Genomic DNA, 17,438 nt, shown 5'->3' on the forward strand with positions numbered 1-17,438 from the left:
TTGACTGGTGTAATATTCAGTCCAATCTGAGTTGTGAAAATCGTCATTCATTCATTCAGTCCAAATTAGGGTTGGCTTCAATTACAGTTTTCAGTTACATTTATCCATGTTCAATTACAATTCAATTACAATTACAGTAACCAGCATTTTTTCCAATCACAATTAAATTACAGTTGTTGTTTTTTTTATCCTCAAAGTCAATTACAAATACATTCTCAATTACTAAAGTTCAATTACAATTACTGAGCTTGAAATAAATAACCTCATAAAAGTTAACCTTTCTCTTGTGTTAGCTTTCTGTTAGCATCTCTTATGATGACGGATCCTAAATCAGCTGTAAAATACACTAAAAACAAATATATATCATCTCATTTTTTCCTAATCAATTTAAATATAGGTTTTACATTTCTTAATGTGGGCGTCTGAGCCTTTTGTTGTAAAATGTGGGAAAGCATGATCATATTCTGATAATAGTTAATTACATACTGTACATGTAGAACTGTAACATGGTTTTCCAGTTTTGCGTTAAATCATAATTGTCAATTCTTATAGAATTTTCATAGCAATTACAATTACAAAGTCAATTATCTAAACTCAGTTACAATTTAATTATGATTATGACAGCAACACATTTTTTAAACTACAATCACAATTGAAATTATGATGTAATTGTAATTAAATATCAATTACACGATTAATGTAATGTAAATGTACCTGAAAAAATGGAGTTGTTTTCCTCATGCGGACCTAATAATAAATTCCATACATATTCTACTTTTTTCCACAGAAAAAAGGCATTCTAAACAGATATAGGCTGTAAAATGCAAGACGAAGCTACTTGAAACAAGCAATATGTTGTTTTGGCCCTTACTGGTCATGAAGTAATTTGAAAAGCTCATTAAGACGGTGCTCCAGATGGTTAAGGGCTCATTAGACTTCTTGTATTTACTTCAAGCAGAAGATAGGTTGGGAAATGCTTTCTTTAACCTAGTTAAGTACAGGCTTAGCAATGGTTTATTGGTTTACTGTCTTACTTTAAAATGACTTTGATAGAAAGTGTGCATTTTCGCCTTACCTTTGTTCTTCATCTTCTGTTTTTCTGTTGCAATTCCTTCCTCTTGCTCTATACCTAAGTCTGATGAGGAAGCACCTGAAACATCTTGGTGTAACAAAAATAACCAAATATAGAAGCTCTGAGAGGGCGGTGAACTTTAATCCCCGTTATTGCTTTTTCGGATATGTTGCTACAGTACATCCCAAGATTATTTGATAATGTTGACATCACAAGCCTTTTACTTGGTCCTGAGAGGAAAAAAAAAGTTTAGGTCCTGAATTGAGTTTATGTAAGAAAGTGTTGAATGTCTCAGGCCAAGGTATTGAAAGAGTTCCTGGAGCTGCAGGTATCTGGGAGTCATAAGGTGGAATATAACACACGCCTTGCATTTTATTAACTAGGCTTTAAAGGGGAACAGAAAATTCTTGTCTTCTTTCTACACAACTATCAAATCAATCTTCAAAAGGTCTACTGTGGCCTGGCCTGGAACCTGAAATCCTGGCTGCATTGGCGGAATAACAAATGAGAACATTTCCATTCAACGGTGTCCTCACTGATGTCTACGGTGTGAACAAGACTTTTTTTAGCCACTCCCTTCAAGTCACAGCATCGTAACACCACAATACGATTAGACTGGCACATTTTTCTCCTACTTCGTTCTTCACACCTGCATGGGAGCGTTAACTATCTGTTCACTCATTTTCTTCTTCACTGTGGCTTTTAAAGCCTCTCAAATGTCATGAAAATGGGTTTAATGCGTCACATTTTCAGTTGCGGCTTCACTGATGAACAGCGTTGGAAATTTAGAACGTACGGTATTACATAATACTTTTGGAACATTCAATGTTAAGTTGCCATTAGCAATGTTGAAAGCAAATCCACAATTTGCACAAATGGAAAAAGCAAATTCCCCCTTGGTCTCATTAAATAAAAATATTTTATTGAAAATATAATAAAATGTAGAAAGTAACACAAGAACCTTTATTGATCCCGAAAAGGTAAAATCAGAGGTTACAGCATCAGTCAGTATAAGTAAGTATAAATACATGATACGATAGTAAAACTCCAAGGAAAAGACAATCAATGGAAACTAGTGCAAAATATAATATAGAAACTTTTCAAACAGGTATTTATATGTGATGGGTATACTCTGCCCAGCACAGTTACCTCTGATACATGAGCTTTTGGTAATATTTTAAATGCCAATATTGTCCAAAACATAATTTATAAATTTCAACATTGGTGGAAAAACCAGTAGGCCTAAAATATTGCCTGGCAGATAATATCGTCCATCTTGAATTCGTGACTTTTTTGAGTAAAATAACCCTAAAAAAACCATAGGGACTGTAAAGTGCAACAAGTTTATCTCTCTGAAACTTTTACAGTTATTCCATTTGAATAAATGTTGGCGTAGTTGTGTTAATTTAAACTCAGTGACACATTCCGCATCAGTGGGAAATCTTGGCGTTTCCATGAGATATGAACATGTCCAGGTAAGACTGAACATATGGTCACACTAGTCAAAGTGTAAGGTGGTGAGTCGGTTTTTGGACATATTTGGACATATCATTCCATTTTCACCTGCAAAGTTATCATCAACCCTGCTTTGTTTTAATACACACATTGTTGGGCTAGTTGTTTGATATTGGCTTATTTGCTATTTTTTAAGTGGGGCTTAGGGTTGGTTGGGGATCTTATTTATTAGTTCTTCGTCATTGGCAGTCTCCAAGAAATGCATATATGGGAGGAAGCAGCAGCAGCAGAGGATTGCTCCAGTACTGTGGCTGATTTCTCTTCCAAAGCAATTTGTTTTCAATTTTTTTCACTGTGTGCCAGTGCATCTGTTTGGAGGTTTACACGTAAAAGTGTGTGTTAGGCAGCTTGTGATTGGTTGGGTCTGTGGGTCTCATAAAGACCGTGTCATGATGGAAATTAATGCAATACATCACAAGCGCGCACGTCGACACAGCCATGCACATACATACACTAAAAGTGGGACACTGGCACTCTAAGCACACACGTTCCTGCCATTGACCACCACTGTAAATAACACTGAAAACAGGAGAAAGTGATAGGGTAATAAAGCAGAGTAAGATGGGGGAACAGAGGGTATATTTCCAGAAATTCCATCGACAACATTTTAAACAGAATTATGGTGACAAGGTGGCACCTTTATATAAAATCAAAGAAGGTAATGTTTAACCTTATATTCCAGCCTAATGTAGAAAAGAAGGGGTGTCATGAATACTTGCAAACTCAGGAAAGGAGGCATTCAGAAGGAGATAGATACAAACTAGCTCCAGGCAGAAGTATTCAATAAGATTTTCCTGACTCTGCAAACCAAGAGCCAATCATTTTCATGCTAGACTCCATTCAGTTGGCAGAGTTATTCTGTTCTAAATGGGAGAAGGAAGAGATCTCAGAGTAAGACATAGACTATTTAGTTGCTGCGTTCACTGCACATGGTTGGAAACATAAATCAATCAGTCATTCAAAGATTTGCCACTTCTAATTTTCTTTAAGGTTATAGAAATAGAAACAAAGGCCTTTAGCATACACTGACCTTGTACAGTAACATTTGTACATATTAATGTCCCTATGCTTACATTCATTCATAAGTCTCATTACAGGGCGACACAATATGATGTTTACATTAGACAGACTTTTGCTGGGCTATCATATAGTACATTTGTTGTTTTAAGAAAAGTCTTTTCTCTCTCTCTTGCCGATGTATTTGATCGTATGACTGCCATGGAGCAGAGGCAGTGTTTTGAGGATCCGACCCATTTTATTGTCCTAAACTTGAATATCCCTTTTCAAAAGCTATCTAAAGATCAAGAGTGGCGATGAATATCTTTGTGAATTGAGAATGTAGAGAAAACCTTGAAGAGCTGGACTGAACATGAACCATTCAAACATCAGTGAATCATGCGTGCTGTCTGAACAAATTAATAACGCTAGTTTAGTTTATGTACAATGGTTCTCGCTTCAGTTGGAGATATTTTTGTCAATGGGAACTTACTGCTTAATGGAGGCATGCAAACGGTGGTAAAAGGTAATTTGATGATTGAGATCCAAAATCTTTTTCTCTTTGATTTTTATTGAAGATAATTAGATAACAGATACATAGAATTAATTCCAGCTATATTTCACATGGCAGATTGTATAATTCAAATATTTTGAAATGTTCTTGCATACATGCTGCTCATATTTGGAGACAGATTGCCATGAATAACTGAACATTTTTTTTTGTCATTTTCTTCTCAATTTTTCCAGAAATTGACAAAGAGAGCTGTGGCGGACCCTGGGACTCCTCTATACGGTTGTAAGAGATGGTGACAGCTTTTTAAACGGAGGCATCCTGAGGTTCGAATGCCAGTTTGGCTTTGAGCTCATTGGAGAAAAAACCATTTCCTGTCAAGACAACAATCAGTGGTCAGCAAACATCCCCATATGCATTTGTAAGTCCTGGAATCATTTGTGAAGGTTTTCAGTATGACGGATGCAGAAGATTGAACGTGGAAAGAATATAATATAAACTGCTGTGATTTGGATAACTTCAGTCTGACCTGTCACCATGGTGACAGTTCAGTTTATTATGGCCTAAGGCGCCACGATGACGATTGATGGGTTGAGATGAATACTTAATAGCAAATTTCTCTCTGTATGCCATCTCCATTGTCCTATCTTTGTCTTCTGTCATTTCCTTTCCTCACCCAGTCCCCTGCATGTCCAACTTCACTGCACCATCAGGAACGGTCCTCTCCCCAGATTACCCAGAAGGCTATGGAAACAACATGAACTGCGTCTGGCTCATCCAGTCGGATCCAGGCTCCAGAATACACTTGGCTTTTAATGACTTTGACCTTGAAGCTCCCTATGACGCCCTCACCGTGAAAGATGGTGAGATGAATGATGCCAATGTCATCGGGAGGTTCTCCGGTGCTGAAAGTCCATCCCACCTGACATCCAATACCAATACGCTGAGGCTGGAGTTTCAGGCTGATCACTCCATGTCCGGAAGAGGATTTAATATCACATATAGTAGTACGTATATCTGCTGTGCCTCAATACAAAAGAAACTGTTGTGTAATAAGATTGGTAAATTTAAAAAAGAGTAGAGCAGTCAGAGCGCAAAACCTCCACCAAGTGCCGAATCTCCTCTTTGACAGATATTGCAGTTATCTGGATCAATGATCCTGATCATCATACCATGATTATTCATACTTTAAGGCTGGGAAAAAAGTTCTATCACATTAAAAATGATACAGTAGGCCAATATATGGTCACCCTCATGTTTTAGAAAGGTTCCAATGAAATCAGCAATTCCGGATCCAATTTGGATGAAACTTATCCAGAATCAGGTATTTTAACCTGGTTCACCTCCAAAATGTTATGGAATCTTCCATGGCGTAAGGTCTACTTACGTACTTTTGAGTAATCTACTTAAGACATATCCTTCTAAAAGACAAACTAAAATAGGTTAAAAAAAAGTCTACTACAGAAATGTATGTTATCTTTTCATCTACCTGGTATGGCCATATATGGGTTTAAATTGCAAGAGAGCTGAGAAGAAAGATGTTAAGACAATTATATAAAGTCATACCAATTTGGTAGCATGCGAAAAGAAACTAGCATCAAATTTAAGTAAGAAATTTAGAATTACTGTATGACAAATACTGATATTACTGGTAGAGGGAAAAAACATTCCCATCTAATATATCTATCTGGATTTTTCAAGGTTTGATAAGTATAAACCACAAGCTTGATATTTAGGGCTTTTGGACAGACCAGGATTGATTTAGAGAGAAAACAATGAAAAACAACATAAAGAAAAGATCATAATAGTTATGTTGTAGGTCAAGAAGAGTCTAATGCAATTTGCAACTTTGCACCCCTGTGGGGATGACAAAGATAAATCTGTCCTCATAGTCCATATATAGCAAGAAATGGCTCTGGAATAGAGGCCAGCTTCTCAAAAGCATATAAAGTAGTGCTTTTTCATCTGTTTTTTCCATTTTTATATTCAGGTTTATGGTATAACTATAACTCTACCCACTCTTAACTTTGTTTTAGTATCACAAAATTAATTCACACCTTTCAAAGCATGTACAGAGAAGTACGGCTTAGGCCAGAAGAAAAGACACAGTTGCGATTTTTTTTTCAATTGTACTCAGCTCCAGCTCAACTGTTGCGACTCAATTGCAGAGTCTGAATGTGCACAGCTCACGATTAATAGTTCTCACCACTGTACGACCAAACACTCTGACAGCTCAAACTATACATTCATACACGACACATCGGGGTCTGTTTCGGAAATGATGATGATGATGATGAAGAAGAAGAAGAAGAAGAAGAAGAAGAAGAAGAAGAAAGAAGAAGAAGAAGAAGAAGAAGAAGAAGAAGAAGAAAGATGAAAGAAGAAGAAGGAGACAAAGAAGAAGATGAAGAAGAGGGAAGAAGAAAGAAGAAGAAGAAGAAGAAGAAGAAGAAGAAGAAAGAAGAAGAAGAAGAAGAAGAAGAAGAAGAAGAAAGAAGAAGAAGAAGAAGAAGAAGAAGAAGTCATGTTTTTTAACATATATAATGATAAAGTTTAGAGTTTAGGGGGGTAAAGGCGGAGCCATCGGGGAGGCTACATTCAAAATCCTGCTAGTGTTCGTACCTTTAAGACAGGGAAAAAAAGAAGAACCCGGAAGTGGAGAGATCTCAGCAAAAAGAGTTTTAAAAAAGAAAAGGCGGCAATGTGATGGACCAGGAACTGGCCGGACAGTCATGGGCTGTACAGTCCATCCACTCTACAGCGGTCCTACGGTGTTCATGCATGGGCAATGTGAGCTTCAACAGTGCGATTACCTCACAAGGGGCGACCAGGATTTCAAACATGTTTGATTTCCTTACGACCATACGATTGCTGATCGGGAGCTGGTCGTGAGGTGTTAATCGCTTCTCGTGACACTATGTATACTACACAATGCACGACGCGATTTAACCGAGACTCGGGCCGATCCCAAAAATAGACGCACAAATAAAAAATCTGCTCAAAATGGGCCAAAAATTGCACAGTGCATGCCTGCCTTAAGTTGTTAGCCTTATTTGTCAGTTACTCAGCTTTCATCAGGCGCACACACACAGGAAGCAGAACCTCATTTTCCCTCTCTTGAAGTTAAACCTCAGATCTATTCTCTTTTTTTTTTTTATTGCTAATTGCTGTATCCCATTTGAAACGTCTGGAGATGTCTCGTGTGTCACTAAGGTGCTAAGAATAGAAAGTAGAAAGTGGTTTGCAGAAAGGTGTTTATACTTTTTTTTTTTTTTTTGCCAATGATTATGTCAAAGGTCTGAGTGTTTCAAGTGCTGTGATAGATTATAATGCCTTCAATGAGATTTTCTAAGACACAAAGACTGAAGTGATGAAAAAAGGCAATTCTAGCTCTGTCAAAAACATTGCACCCAACAAAAGAGACTGGAGAATCAGATCCTACATCTAGACCACACGTGTCAAACTCATGGCCCGGGGCCCAAATCCGGCCCTCTGGAGCATCAAATTTGGCCCGCAGGAGGAAGTAAAAATGACAGAGAAAACATTAATTATTATAATTATATAATATGTAATTATAATTATTATAAATTAAACTCAACAATATTTGCAGGCACTCAAAGCTTTTCCCGGTGCTTATATGACGTGATGGAAGTCATTTTTAACGTTAAGCTGTAGGGGAAAACGAAAATTTAGGGTTTTCTAAAAATTTTTGACATATTTTCCTTAATTAAATACAAATTGGTCACAAAATTTAAAGTGAAGATCCTGTTGGGAATGATATCTGTCAGTACACGTAGTAAAGTGTAAACTAGGACACAATAATATTAAAATTACTAATTTTCCCACATAGAATCTATTGCCCACTGTAGATCAAACTGCTCCATATTCAGCCCTTGAACTAAAATGAGTTTGACACCCCTGATCTAGACCCTTCAACGGTCTGATGTCTTTGTACTGTATCATGATATAATATCCAGTTTTTAGGAAGCTGGTAGCTTCTGCAACCAATATTTAAAGTATTCAAGTCCAAAGATTCTGAGGCACTTGGAGGCATTCTTAAAGAATAATAATAATAAAAAAAAAAATGTGTGGTGATTTAGGCTCCACACGAACCAATACCGGACAACACAAATATAATATGATATTGATCTTCTGGACTGGTTGGCTGAAAGCATAAATTAATAAAAGTGACCAAAAAAGTTTTCTCCCTGTTATTTCTATTTTGTCAACTTCTCGCTGTAATTTAACAAAATCATTACACTAAACTAAATCAACCTGACAACATGGAAGAGCTTACATTTTGTGGCCTACTATCTCATATGCCAGTTTATATATTAAAGAAGGATTGGAAGAATCACATGTATAAAGGTTTTCAGTAACGGAAAAGAAAGATAAATGTAATTTAATCTAATATATAACAAATATTGATTGCTGCAGATTTCCTTTATATCAATAGTCTTTCTCTTGTGTCTTTGCACATCTAGTATTCAATAGATCATCCCAGTCTCTCCTTGTAACCTTCTAACTTCTAACCACAGCTTTTGGCCACAATGAGTGTCCTGACCCCGGCATTCCCATCAACGCTCGCCGCTTTGGGGACAGTTTTCAGCTCGGCAGCTCCATCTCCGTGGTGTGTGAGGACGGATTTATCAAAACCCAAGGAAGCGAAACCATCTCATGTCAGCTAGACAGAGGGAAAGTCATGTGGAGTGGGCCCATTCCGAAATGTGAAGGTAAATTATGTTTATATTTCATCGTGGAATATTAAATCATGAACAATATGTCACGAAGAGCCTCGTTATTACAGCTGAATAAAAAGTCAGAAGGTAGAATTATTTGCTGTCAGCGCAATGGAAGGAAAATACAGAAGTAGCCAGTTAACCTTAGCACCTAGAGAATATATATTGTATTAATACAGTGCTTCCACCACAAAAGCAACTAGCTAACAAATGTGTACCTACTGTAGTAGTATTTAATGATAAAGCATCGTCTGTGAGCGATTTGTGGGATCAGAGCTTTAGAAGTGACCTTTAACCTAATGTGAAGGTAACGACATCCTTACTGTGAGAGTGTTAGCTGTAATTGTGTATAATCCAACTCTAGCACCTTTTAAATGTCAGGTAATTCCATCTTATTAGTCTTTAAACCAAAGCCCTTTCCCTGATGGAAATGGCTAATATTTCCAGCACAGCTTACAATTTATCATGCTAATATATGTAGAATAGGAGCTTGGAGAGTCTAGTTATTAAAGAGGAAGAATATTTCCTAGCGCTCATGTGATTTGTACCTGAGACAAAGAGAGAAACGTGAGTTTTTGTTTTTACTGCTTATTTAGCAGGAATCTGCTTCGTTGCTTTATTTTCAGTGAAGCTATGATTAAAACAACACTATTTATTTAGTACAAAGAATGGTCACTATGGAAAGCCATTTGTGCATACGATTGATATCAGTGATATCAACCATATAAAATGCTCTACTAGTGCTCAAATATGGAGCACATGTTCTCAATTTGGTTTACTAGTGTGTGAATAGTCAAGTAAAACGTGTCACTAGTAAGCCATATATGCTAATAAGGGGGTGGGGAAAAGCCAATTTAGGTTTGCCATTGGCTTTTGAAAATATTACAACCAATCAGGGTTAGGGATGGGTACCTTTCACATTTGATACTCAACGGCACCAATTTTCTGTACTTTTGTGTGGTAATAAATGGTAAATAATCAAATATCAAAATGTTCCAATTTCTCATATTTATTTCTCATAATAATAATATTACTTACAAACTTTAATAATGCTACATGTCTCATAAAGGCCCACTGCGTTAAACTGAATGTGTGCCTTCATTATTGTTAATATTACTTCAGTGTTTGCTGGTAAAATGTTAGTTTTTTTTGTAGCTAATGCAGGAGCACTGTGCTAATGTGGTCTACAGAGATGTTTTAAAGTGGAAACACCACCGACACTCATAGTAACAACCCCCTACGCCTCCAGTGAAAGAAGGTTGTTATTATGACAATCATTACCCCATTATTTTTTAAAGAAGCACAAGTGTTCACAATACCACTTGGTACCTTAGCACCATTGTGCTCTCAGTCCACTGCTCTGCCTCAGGGTTCAGGTTTAGCAAACACATGTAATCTAATGGGTGGAAAGACATTTCCCTCAACCTAATGCTAACTTGGACTAAGGTTTATTATCTCCAGTGCACTCTTTTCCATTTACCCACTGTTGTGTCCCCTTTTCATCTCTCCAGCACCATGTGGAGGCCACTATTCAGCACCGAATGGAGTCATCTTGTCTCCTGGGTGGCCTGGGTACTACAAAGACTCCCTAAGTTGTGAGTGGGTGATTGAGTCAGAGCCCGGACGTTCAATCAAAATCACATTTGACAGGTAGGCGGAATATTTCAGAAATCTGTACAATAAAAGAGGCAGTTATTGCTCTAAATGTGCACAAATGTGAAGCTATTTTAAAATTCCCATCAATTGTCTGACATGCAGGATTTAACGTTTATGGAGCTTAATTACAAATGCAAGTATGATGTATTTATTCATCTGTAAATATTTAGGCTATTGAGTTGAGATTTATAGTCATATTTAAATAAGGAAGGTGGATAATTCTTTTTTTATTATTTGTTTCAATTTAAGATATACAATATAATCGAGGCACAAAAGACCTACTTAAGTAATGATGAACCATTTATTCTATATTTGTTTTTAATAACCAGTACTGACAGTGATTATATCTTATTCCATCCTGAAGCCATATTCAAAACTATGACCACAAATAAAGTAATGGTCTATATATATGTGTGATCACAGCCACTTTATTACTGTCATATTGTTGCTGGGCCATCCTCAAATATGTCTAAAGATCCTTTTTTTTTTTTGATTGAAATTCTCAGCATTTAAAAAGGGATCCTCTGACTTTTTCATCCTCCCAGGTTCCAGACGGAGCTTGGCTATGACTTCCTGGAGATCCACGACGGTCCCAACCTGCTGTCCCCTCTGGTCGGCTCTTTTAACGGTACCCAAGTGCCCCAGTTCCTGTTCAGCAGCAGCAACTTCCTGTATCTGCTGTTCACCACTGACAACAGTCGCTCCAACGCCGGCTTCAAAATACTTTATGAAAGTAAGTGAGGCAGGAATGTACTGGTGTGGTGCAGATATTTTTATTTTGTGTGCATGGGTATATGTTTACAGGCTTTATGCAAACAACACCAGCTGTTTCAATATTGTTGCGATTGTCTGATTTACCAAATATTTTAAAAAGAAATTCCATTCTTCTGCTACGGTACATGTACTGTATCATGCATACAAGTTCCTGTACTTTCAAAAAAAAATCCATAAATGTTTTGGTTTTTTTTTTAATAACTCTTTCTGTTGATTAGGGTAAAGTCCAAGGGTGAACGACTGATCTGAAACTGTGAGCTACTTGAAATGTACTGAAAAATGCAAACGGCTAACAGGTTGATTTAACATTTTTAAATACCAAATTGTCAAGGTTTTACTTTAATTAAAGGGTAAGATATTGAAGGAAGACCAGCAGTGACTTATAGTCGGTAGTAGAAAAATGAAAGTTACTTTGCTGTATTGTGTTTTTTGTGTGACACATTTCCATTGGAATAATTGGGTTATGTTGAGATGACATCCAGAATGTTTTTCAGAATTTTGAGAGTTCTGAGGGTCTGAGTCTATTGATTGAAGATCCAATGATTTTGTTTGGATTTCTATCATATTTTTTCTGTGGAATGAGTTTACAGTTTTTTTTAAAAGAATGGCATATTGACTGATGCCATAACTTGGTGGAATAGTTGTTTGCCAATGAAGTAAAGATGAAAATATTGGAAAAAAGTGAGAAAACGCCTGGGTTTTTTTTTTTTTTTTTTTTTTTTTTTTTTTGCATTAAATTGATGTAAAATTATGTGTTTTAAGAGTTATTTTTTCAGTGGATGTTGTCAGCACATGTGTATGGGGAATACATTTATTGACAGCCTACCCAACCCACTGAGGATTTTAAGAAAAAAATTGTTTTTCACATTTTTCTAATAAAAAAATACAGGGTGCATACACAATATTTCCACAATATTTTCAGCAGAGCAGACCCTCCAATTATTTGTCCTCATAGTAAAAGTTAACAGAAAAAACACAAATAAAAAGTATGACAGACCATGTCAGGTTCAACCCAATTTATTGAGCTATTGAGACTTTGGTTCCCCGACTATTAACCCGAAATAGATTTTTTGAGATTTAGTAGGAAAAAAACAATGAAAGCTCAGATAACAGATATTTTTTTTCAACAAATATATACAATTTTCATTACTATTCACAATAATAATATTAATAATAATAAAATGTTTTAATGTTTGTAAATGTGCAAAATCAGGCCATTTTATGGCAACTACCTGTATTACACTCGCAAGTCGAAGCGATTTCTTAGCGGGCTTTTCTAAGAAGGAGGGAACGTGATTACCGTAATGTTTGTAGGTTGTCAGGAAAATGATAGCTTTCAGAAACAGTTAGATTTTTTTCAAATAGAACAAGTTTTAACAGAGTTAAGGTCATTTTAATGTGCACATACCAGGAAGTGTCGCTGGGGACACAGTAAGTGTAAGGCTTAAAAAGCTTGTAAATGCAACACTTTATTTTGTGTCATTTTATGCAATTGTTTAATTTTCATGACATCTCAACCAAAATGATCATGTTCTGTTTGAATAGCTGCTAACTAATCATATTAAAGTGACATGTTTGTACAATTGAACAAATATGTAATATTTGACAAAAATCCACTTTGCGATGAGAAAAAACTACAACAAAAAAAACAATCTGACAACAATCTAAACACCAAATCTGCCACATCTGGAACCAAATCCTGTCTGCAACACTTGAACACATGTGTCACAATGCTTCAGTGAAAATACACATTTAAAGAAGGTTCATTTATAGAACGTGTCTATTTGTACGGTTGCCGTACGGACAACCCCAGGTGCTATTGGTACGGTAACCGAAGTAAACGTATGTGGCGTCTTAGCGTTAGGTTTAGGTTTAGGTTTATGGTTAGGGTAGGTTATAACCCTATATTGCAACAATTTTCAGGGTTCGGGTTAGGTTTACGGTTAGATTTAGTCTTAGTCACGTGACCTAAACTGGCCAATGACTGACCTATCACATGACTTAAACTGGCCAATGAGGGGTGCTGCATACGGATAGAATGTTGGTATATTCATACAGCTACCGTACGTATAGCCACTGCCTAATTTATATACAAAAAACATGTGACAGCAGTATGTAACTCTGACAACATCTGGTGTTGGTGACATTAGAGCAGTCTGTCCAGCTTTTATTGTGAAAAGCGAAGGGCAAAACTTCATGGGGGTTTGCATGGAAAGGGCTTGAATATATGCATAGCATAAAGAGTTGCGTCATCTGTTAATCTAACAATGCCTATATTATTATTATTATTATTATTATTATTATACATCAGTTTTATATAGAGCTTTTCTGGGTATTCAAAGTTGCTTTACAGTTAAGGGAGCAGTGTTGGGGTTTGGTGCCTTGCTTAAGGGCACCTTGGCGGCTACCAGAACAGCTTCCATGTTTTTGGTCCGCACTGGGACTTGAACTGGCAACCCTCCAGTTCCCGCCCCTATATGTCTTTAATAGTATTTTATATTTTCATCCTAAAGGAATTTGTATTCATATCATGAAAAATTGTAATGTCTTTTGAAATATACAATAAATACTGTTTTTGTGCCACAGGTGTGACAGTGGACAGCTACTCTTGTCTGGACCCAGGTATCCCAGTCAATGGTATTCGCTATGGGCAGGATTTCTCCATTGGCTCCACAGTTTCCTTTGGCTGTGATTCTGGCTACAGACTGAGCCACGAGGAGCCGTTAGTGTGTGAGAAGAACCACTGGTGGAGCCATCCTTTACCTACATGTGACGGTAAATATTTATAATATAATATAATACACATATTTATTATGTCACAACATAAATATGGTTTTTTATTACGATTAGGCTGCAACGCATAACAAGTGGAGTTGCTGTGTTTAACGGCTGAACCATTTATTGGTTCATGAATTGTTTTGATTGTTTTCAAATTAGAATAGAATTAATAGTCGGTGTTCACTCATGGATATGTATTTGCACAATATCTAGCAGAAAGGCTTTATTATACACAATTAGAATGAAACATCCATCATTCCAACATTATGCTGCTCTTTGAATATGAAGACTCCCTCTCCTTAGACGTGCTATCCCGGCGGGATAGCACGTCTAAGCGGGATAATCCCACTCTGGCTCAAGCAAATAACCAATTACACCCTTTTCTCATACAGTTACTAGGTTTTTTTTTTTTTTACTTCTCAATCACCGTTGACCAACAGAACACTGTTTTTTTGCCTGTAACTTACAGTATAAACCAAAGTCTACAAACCTACACTATGTCGCATTCAGCCTGAAAATCACTAAAGGATTAGAGTTGTTGAAAAAAGTGCTTTTAAGGTGTTTTTTTTAAGTTTTATTTCTTCACACTTGTCACCAGCAGTGTTGGGCGGTAATGTCACTTTTGACAGTAACTAGTACTGTAACGCAATATTTTTCTAAAGAAATAACGCCGTAACCGTTACAATATGGTGCGTTTGTCCGTCACTTTGCTAGCTGCAGTGTACTTCCTGTTTACAGTGGCGCTACATATTTTTGCGGGACGCCGTGCCAAACACGGTAAAACAGAAGAAGAAGAAGAAGCATTGTCAGCGTGTTTCTGTTTACATCACGTGCGCCAATCATGGCGAGTCAATGCGAGAACAGGACCAGCTTCTCAGAGTGGAAATACTCACATTATTTTTGTCTCCAAAAGATCAGTGAAGCTAAGCTAACGCTGCGGCTGGATTTTAACGGACTGTGACTGTTATCCAGGGACAGGTCAGCCAAACTATTGCATGGTATGTTGTTGTAAAAATGCAGCCTGTCGCTGCTGCTGAGTCACTGCTAACAGCAGCTCATTAGCCTGATATGTTTAGCATTGTGTAGCTGAGAAAAATGCTGTGAATTTGTTTTTCCACATTTATTTTTATAAGCATTTTCAACAGCAGAATGTGCACCTGGAATATGCACAGCTTACTTTACATTACTCTGCTAAGGCTGAAAAATTACTGTTTTAATTTTGGAGCAGCTGTTTTGTGCTTTATATGCACATCATTTATGGTTGCTTTATAGCAGTTGATCAACAGTGGATTATTATATTATTACAGCACTAATATGAAGCTGTATGGACACAAATGACCCAAAATAAATAATTCTTTCATTCTAAGTAAGTCAAAAGTTACTTTTTCCAGTAACGCATTACTTTTTGGTTTAAGTAACAAACAAAATAGTAACTGAGTTACTTTGTGAATGAAGTAACTAGTAACGGTAACTAGTTACTTTTTTCAGTAACTAGCACAACACTGGTCACCAGAATGGCTTAACTGATTACACAAATCAAATATGCACAGCTGTAACACCAACATTGTACTCTCATCTTAAAATAGTCATCCCCACCCCTTCCATTGTCCTTCCCTGACTCCCTCTTCCCTGTTCCCTTCCCTCTCACCGAGGTATTTATATTCTCCCTTTAATTCAGTTTTTTTAGCCTTCGTTAGGGAGGGCTAGTGATGATCACAAATATGCAATAAAATAAATGTATTTATTTAATTGCAAAAATGAAACATGCATTTCTGTCATGAAAAGATTGCACTACATATAGTGACCTTTGGCAGCATGTGTAGAAAAGGTGAAAAAAAGAAGTGGAGGGAATGGTGTTTTTACTATGAAAGTGTACTTTTTTCTTTTGATTATTGGCAAACCCTGTATAAAACATGAATAATGTCACTAATGCGGCTACTACAGCTATCCTTTATTGTCTATCTTAGCTGAAAATTACCTGATAATAACGTGCATATCAATGTTTTAATTGCTATATACTGTAGATTGATGAAGTTATTTTCATTTTCATGATTAAAGGCACAGACAATAATATTAACCCTATTTCCATGTTTTCTTCTTCTTTATGGAACAGATTAGCGTCTTAATCAACGTTTGTGTTTGAGTCACATGAGGTGCATGGCAAAACACCAGATTGATTCACACAGATGGTTGAACATGGAAACGCATGCACACAATCAGAAAGTTTGCACAAATATTTGTGTGCACACAATCACACAGGCACGCACGGCACATGCACATTGAGGCAATCTGTAGAAGATACTGCTGTGGTTGATTGGGGATGATTAAAGAAGATTAGATGGCCATCGACAGTATATCTGTGTGTGTGTGTGTGTGTGTGTGTGTGCGTGTGTGTGTGTGTGTTCCTGCATGTGCCTCTGCTTACATCCTCTACTGTGTGCACTACAAGCACAGTAAGGCTTGAGATTAGGCTGACGAGAGGCTATGTTGGTTGTCACCTCGTCTCTCCTTTCTCTCAGGTCGCTGTGTGTGCGTGTGTGTAGGGGGGGTTATTGGCACTGTGCATTCCTCTCTCCTCACTGTGTGGCTTCCTTTCTTCCACACACACACTCTCTCTCTCTCTCTCAGTAATGTAGCATGGGGAGGGGGGAACGCGGGCGGATGCTGCACCGCTGCATCACTGTTGTGGCTCGCTCACTTTGCCTTTTTGTTTGTGTGCCACATTTGAATTGCACAGTTACTGGGACTGTCAGCGAATTCCTCTGAGGAGGCATTTTGAGAGTATAAACATCAAGCACACTGTCTGAAATGTGCAGGCTGAATGCCATTAGAGTGTGTTTACACAATATGTACTCATGCAAATATAACAAGTATTTGCTGTTGTGGCTGCAGAGGAATTCAATACCCTTATGAATGACAACTCCTAACATGTAAAATTTAAGAGTCCACCAGTTTGGCTCAAAGAAAGCATGTGTTGCTGTTGTTTTTCCCTTTCATTATGATATTTGTTTTTGGTTATTATTTTTCATGAATGAATAGCTAATTCATAGGGCTGTGTTGTAGTTACAGATTACTTTCTACCATAGGCAGAGTTTGACATTCTTGCCGAGGGTGGGGGTGGGGGGAAGATAAAATAGAATTAAATATATTGACCGTCTCGAGATCCGCGCCAACCACAATGTGTTTAACATACTGTATACAATTATGCAAACATGATTAGTAACATAATTGATAATGTTGACAATAAAAATGTGCGTCGACGTCCACCGCCCCGTATCATTCACCCTCTTAAGGGATTAAATGTTTCTCAAATACAGCAGCATATTACAAGTATCATATACAGTTGGAAAGCTTAGAATCTTCCATTTTAACCATAAACCATTCTAAGACTCAACCA

The 17,438-nt window shown here is 37.1% G+C and overlaps 1 protein-coding gene across 1 annotated transcript in view; it reads left to right on the plus strand.

Annotated features, from left to right (window-relative positions):
- csmd3b (CUB and Sushi multiple domains 3b) overlaps positions 1-17,438 on the plus strand; it is a 434,915-nt gene that overhangs the window by 305,957 nt on the left and 111,520 nt on the right. The window contains 8 exon segments of the mRNA XM_028460951.1: positions 4,331-4,353; positions 4,355-4,378; positions 4,380-4,515; positions 4,775-5,101; positions 8,633-8,827; positions 10,345-10,483; positions 11,035-11,222; positions 13,850-14,038. Coding sequence (XP_028316752.1) covers positions 4,331-4,353; positions 4,355-4,378; positions 4,380-4,515; positions 4,775-5,101; positions 8,633-8,827; positions 10,345-10,483; positions 11,035-11,222; positions 13,850-14,038 — 1,221 coding nt within the window.

Source organism: Gouania willdenowi, chromosome 11, assembly GCF_900634775.1.
Source record: "Gouania willdenowi chromosome 11, fGouWil2.1, whole genome shotgun sequence".
Lineage (NCBI taxonomy): Eukaryota > Metazoa > Chordata > Actinopteri > Blenniiformes > Gobiesocidae > Gouania > Gouania willdenowi.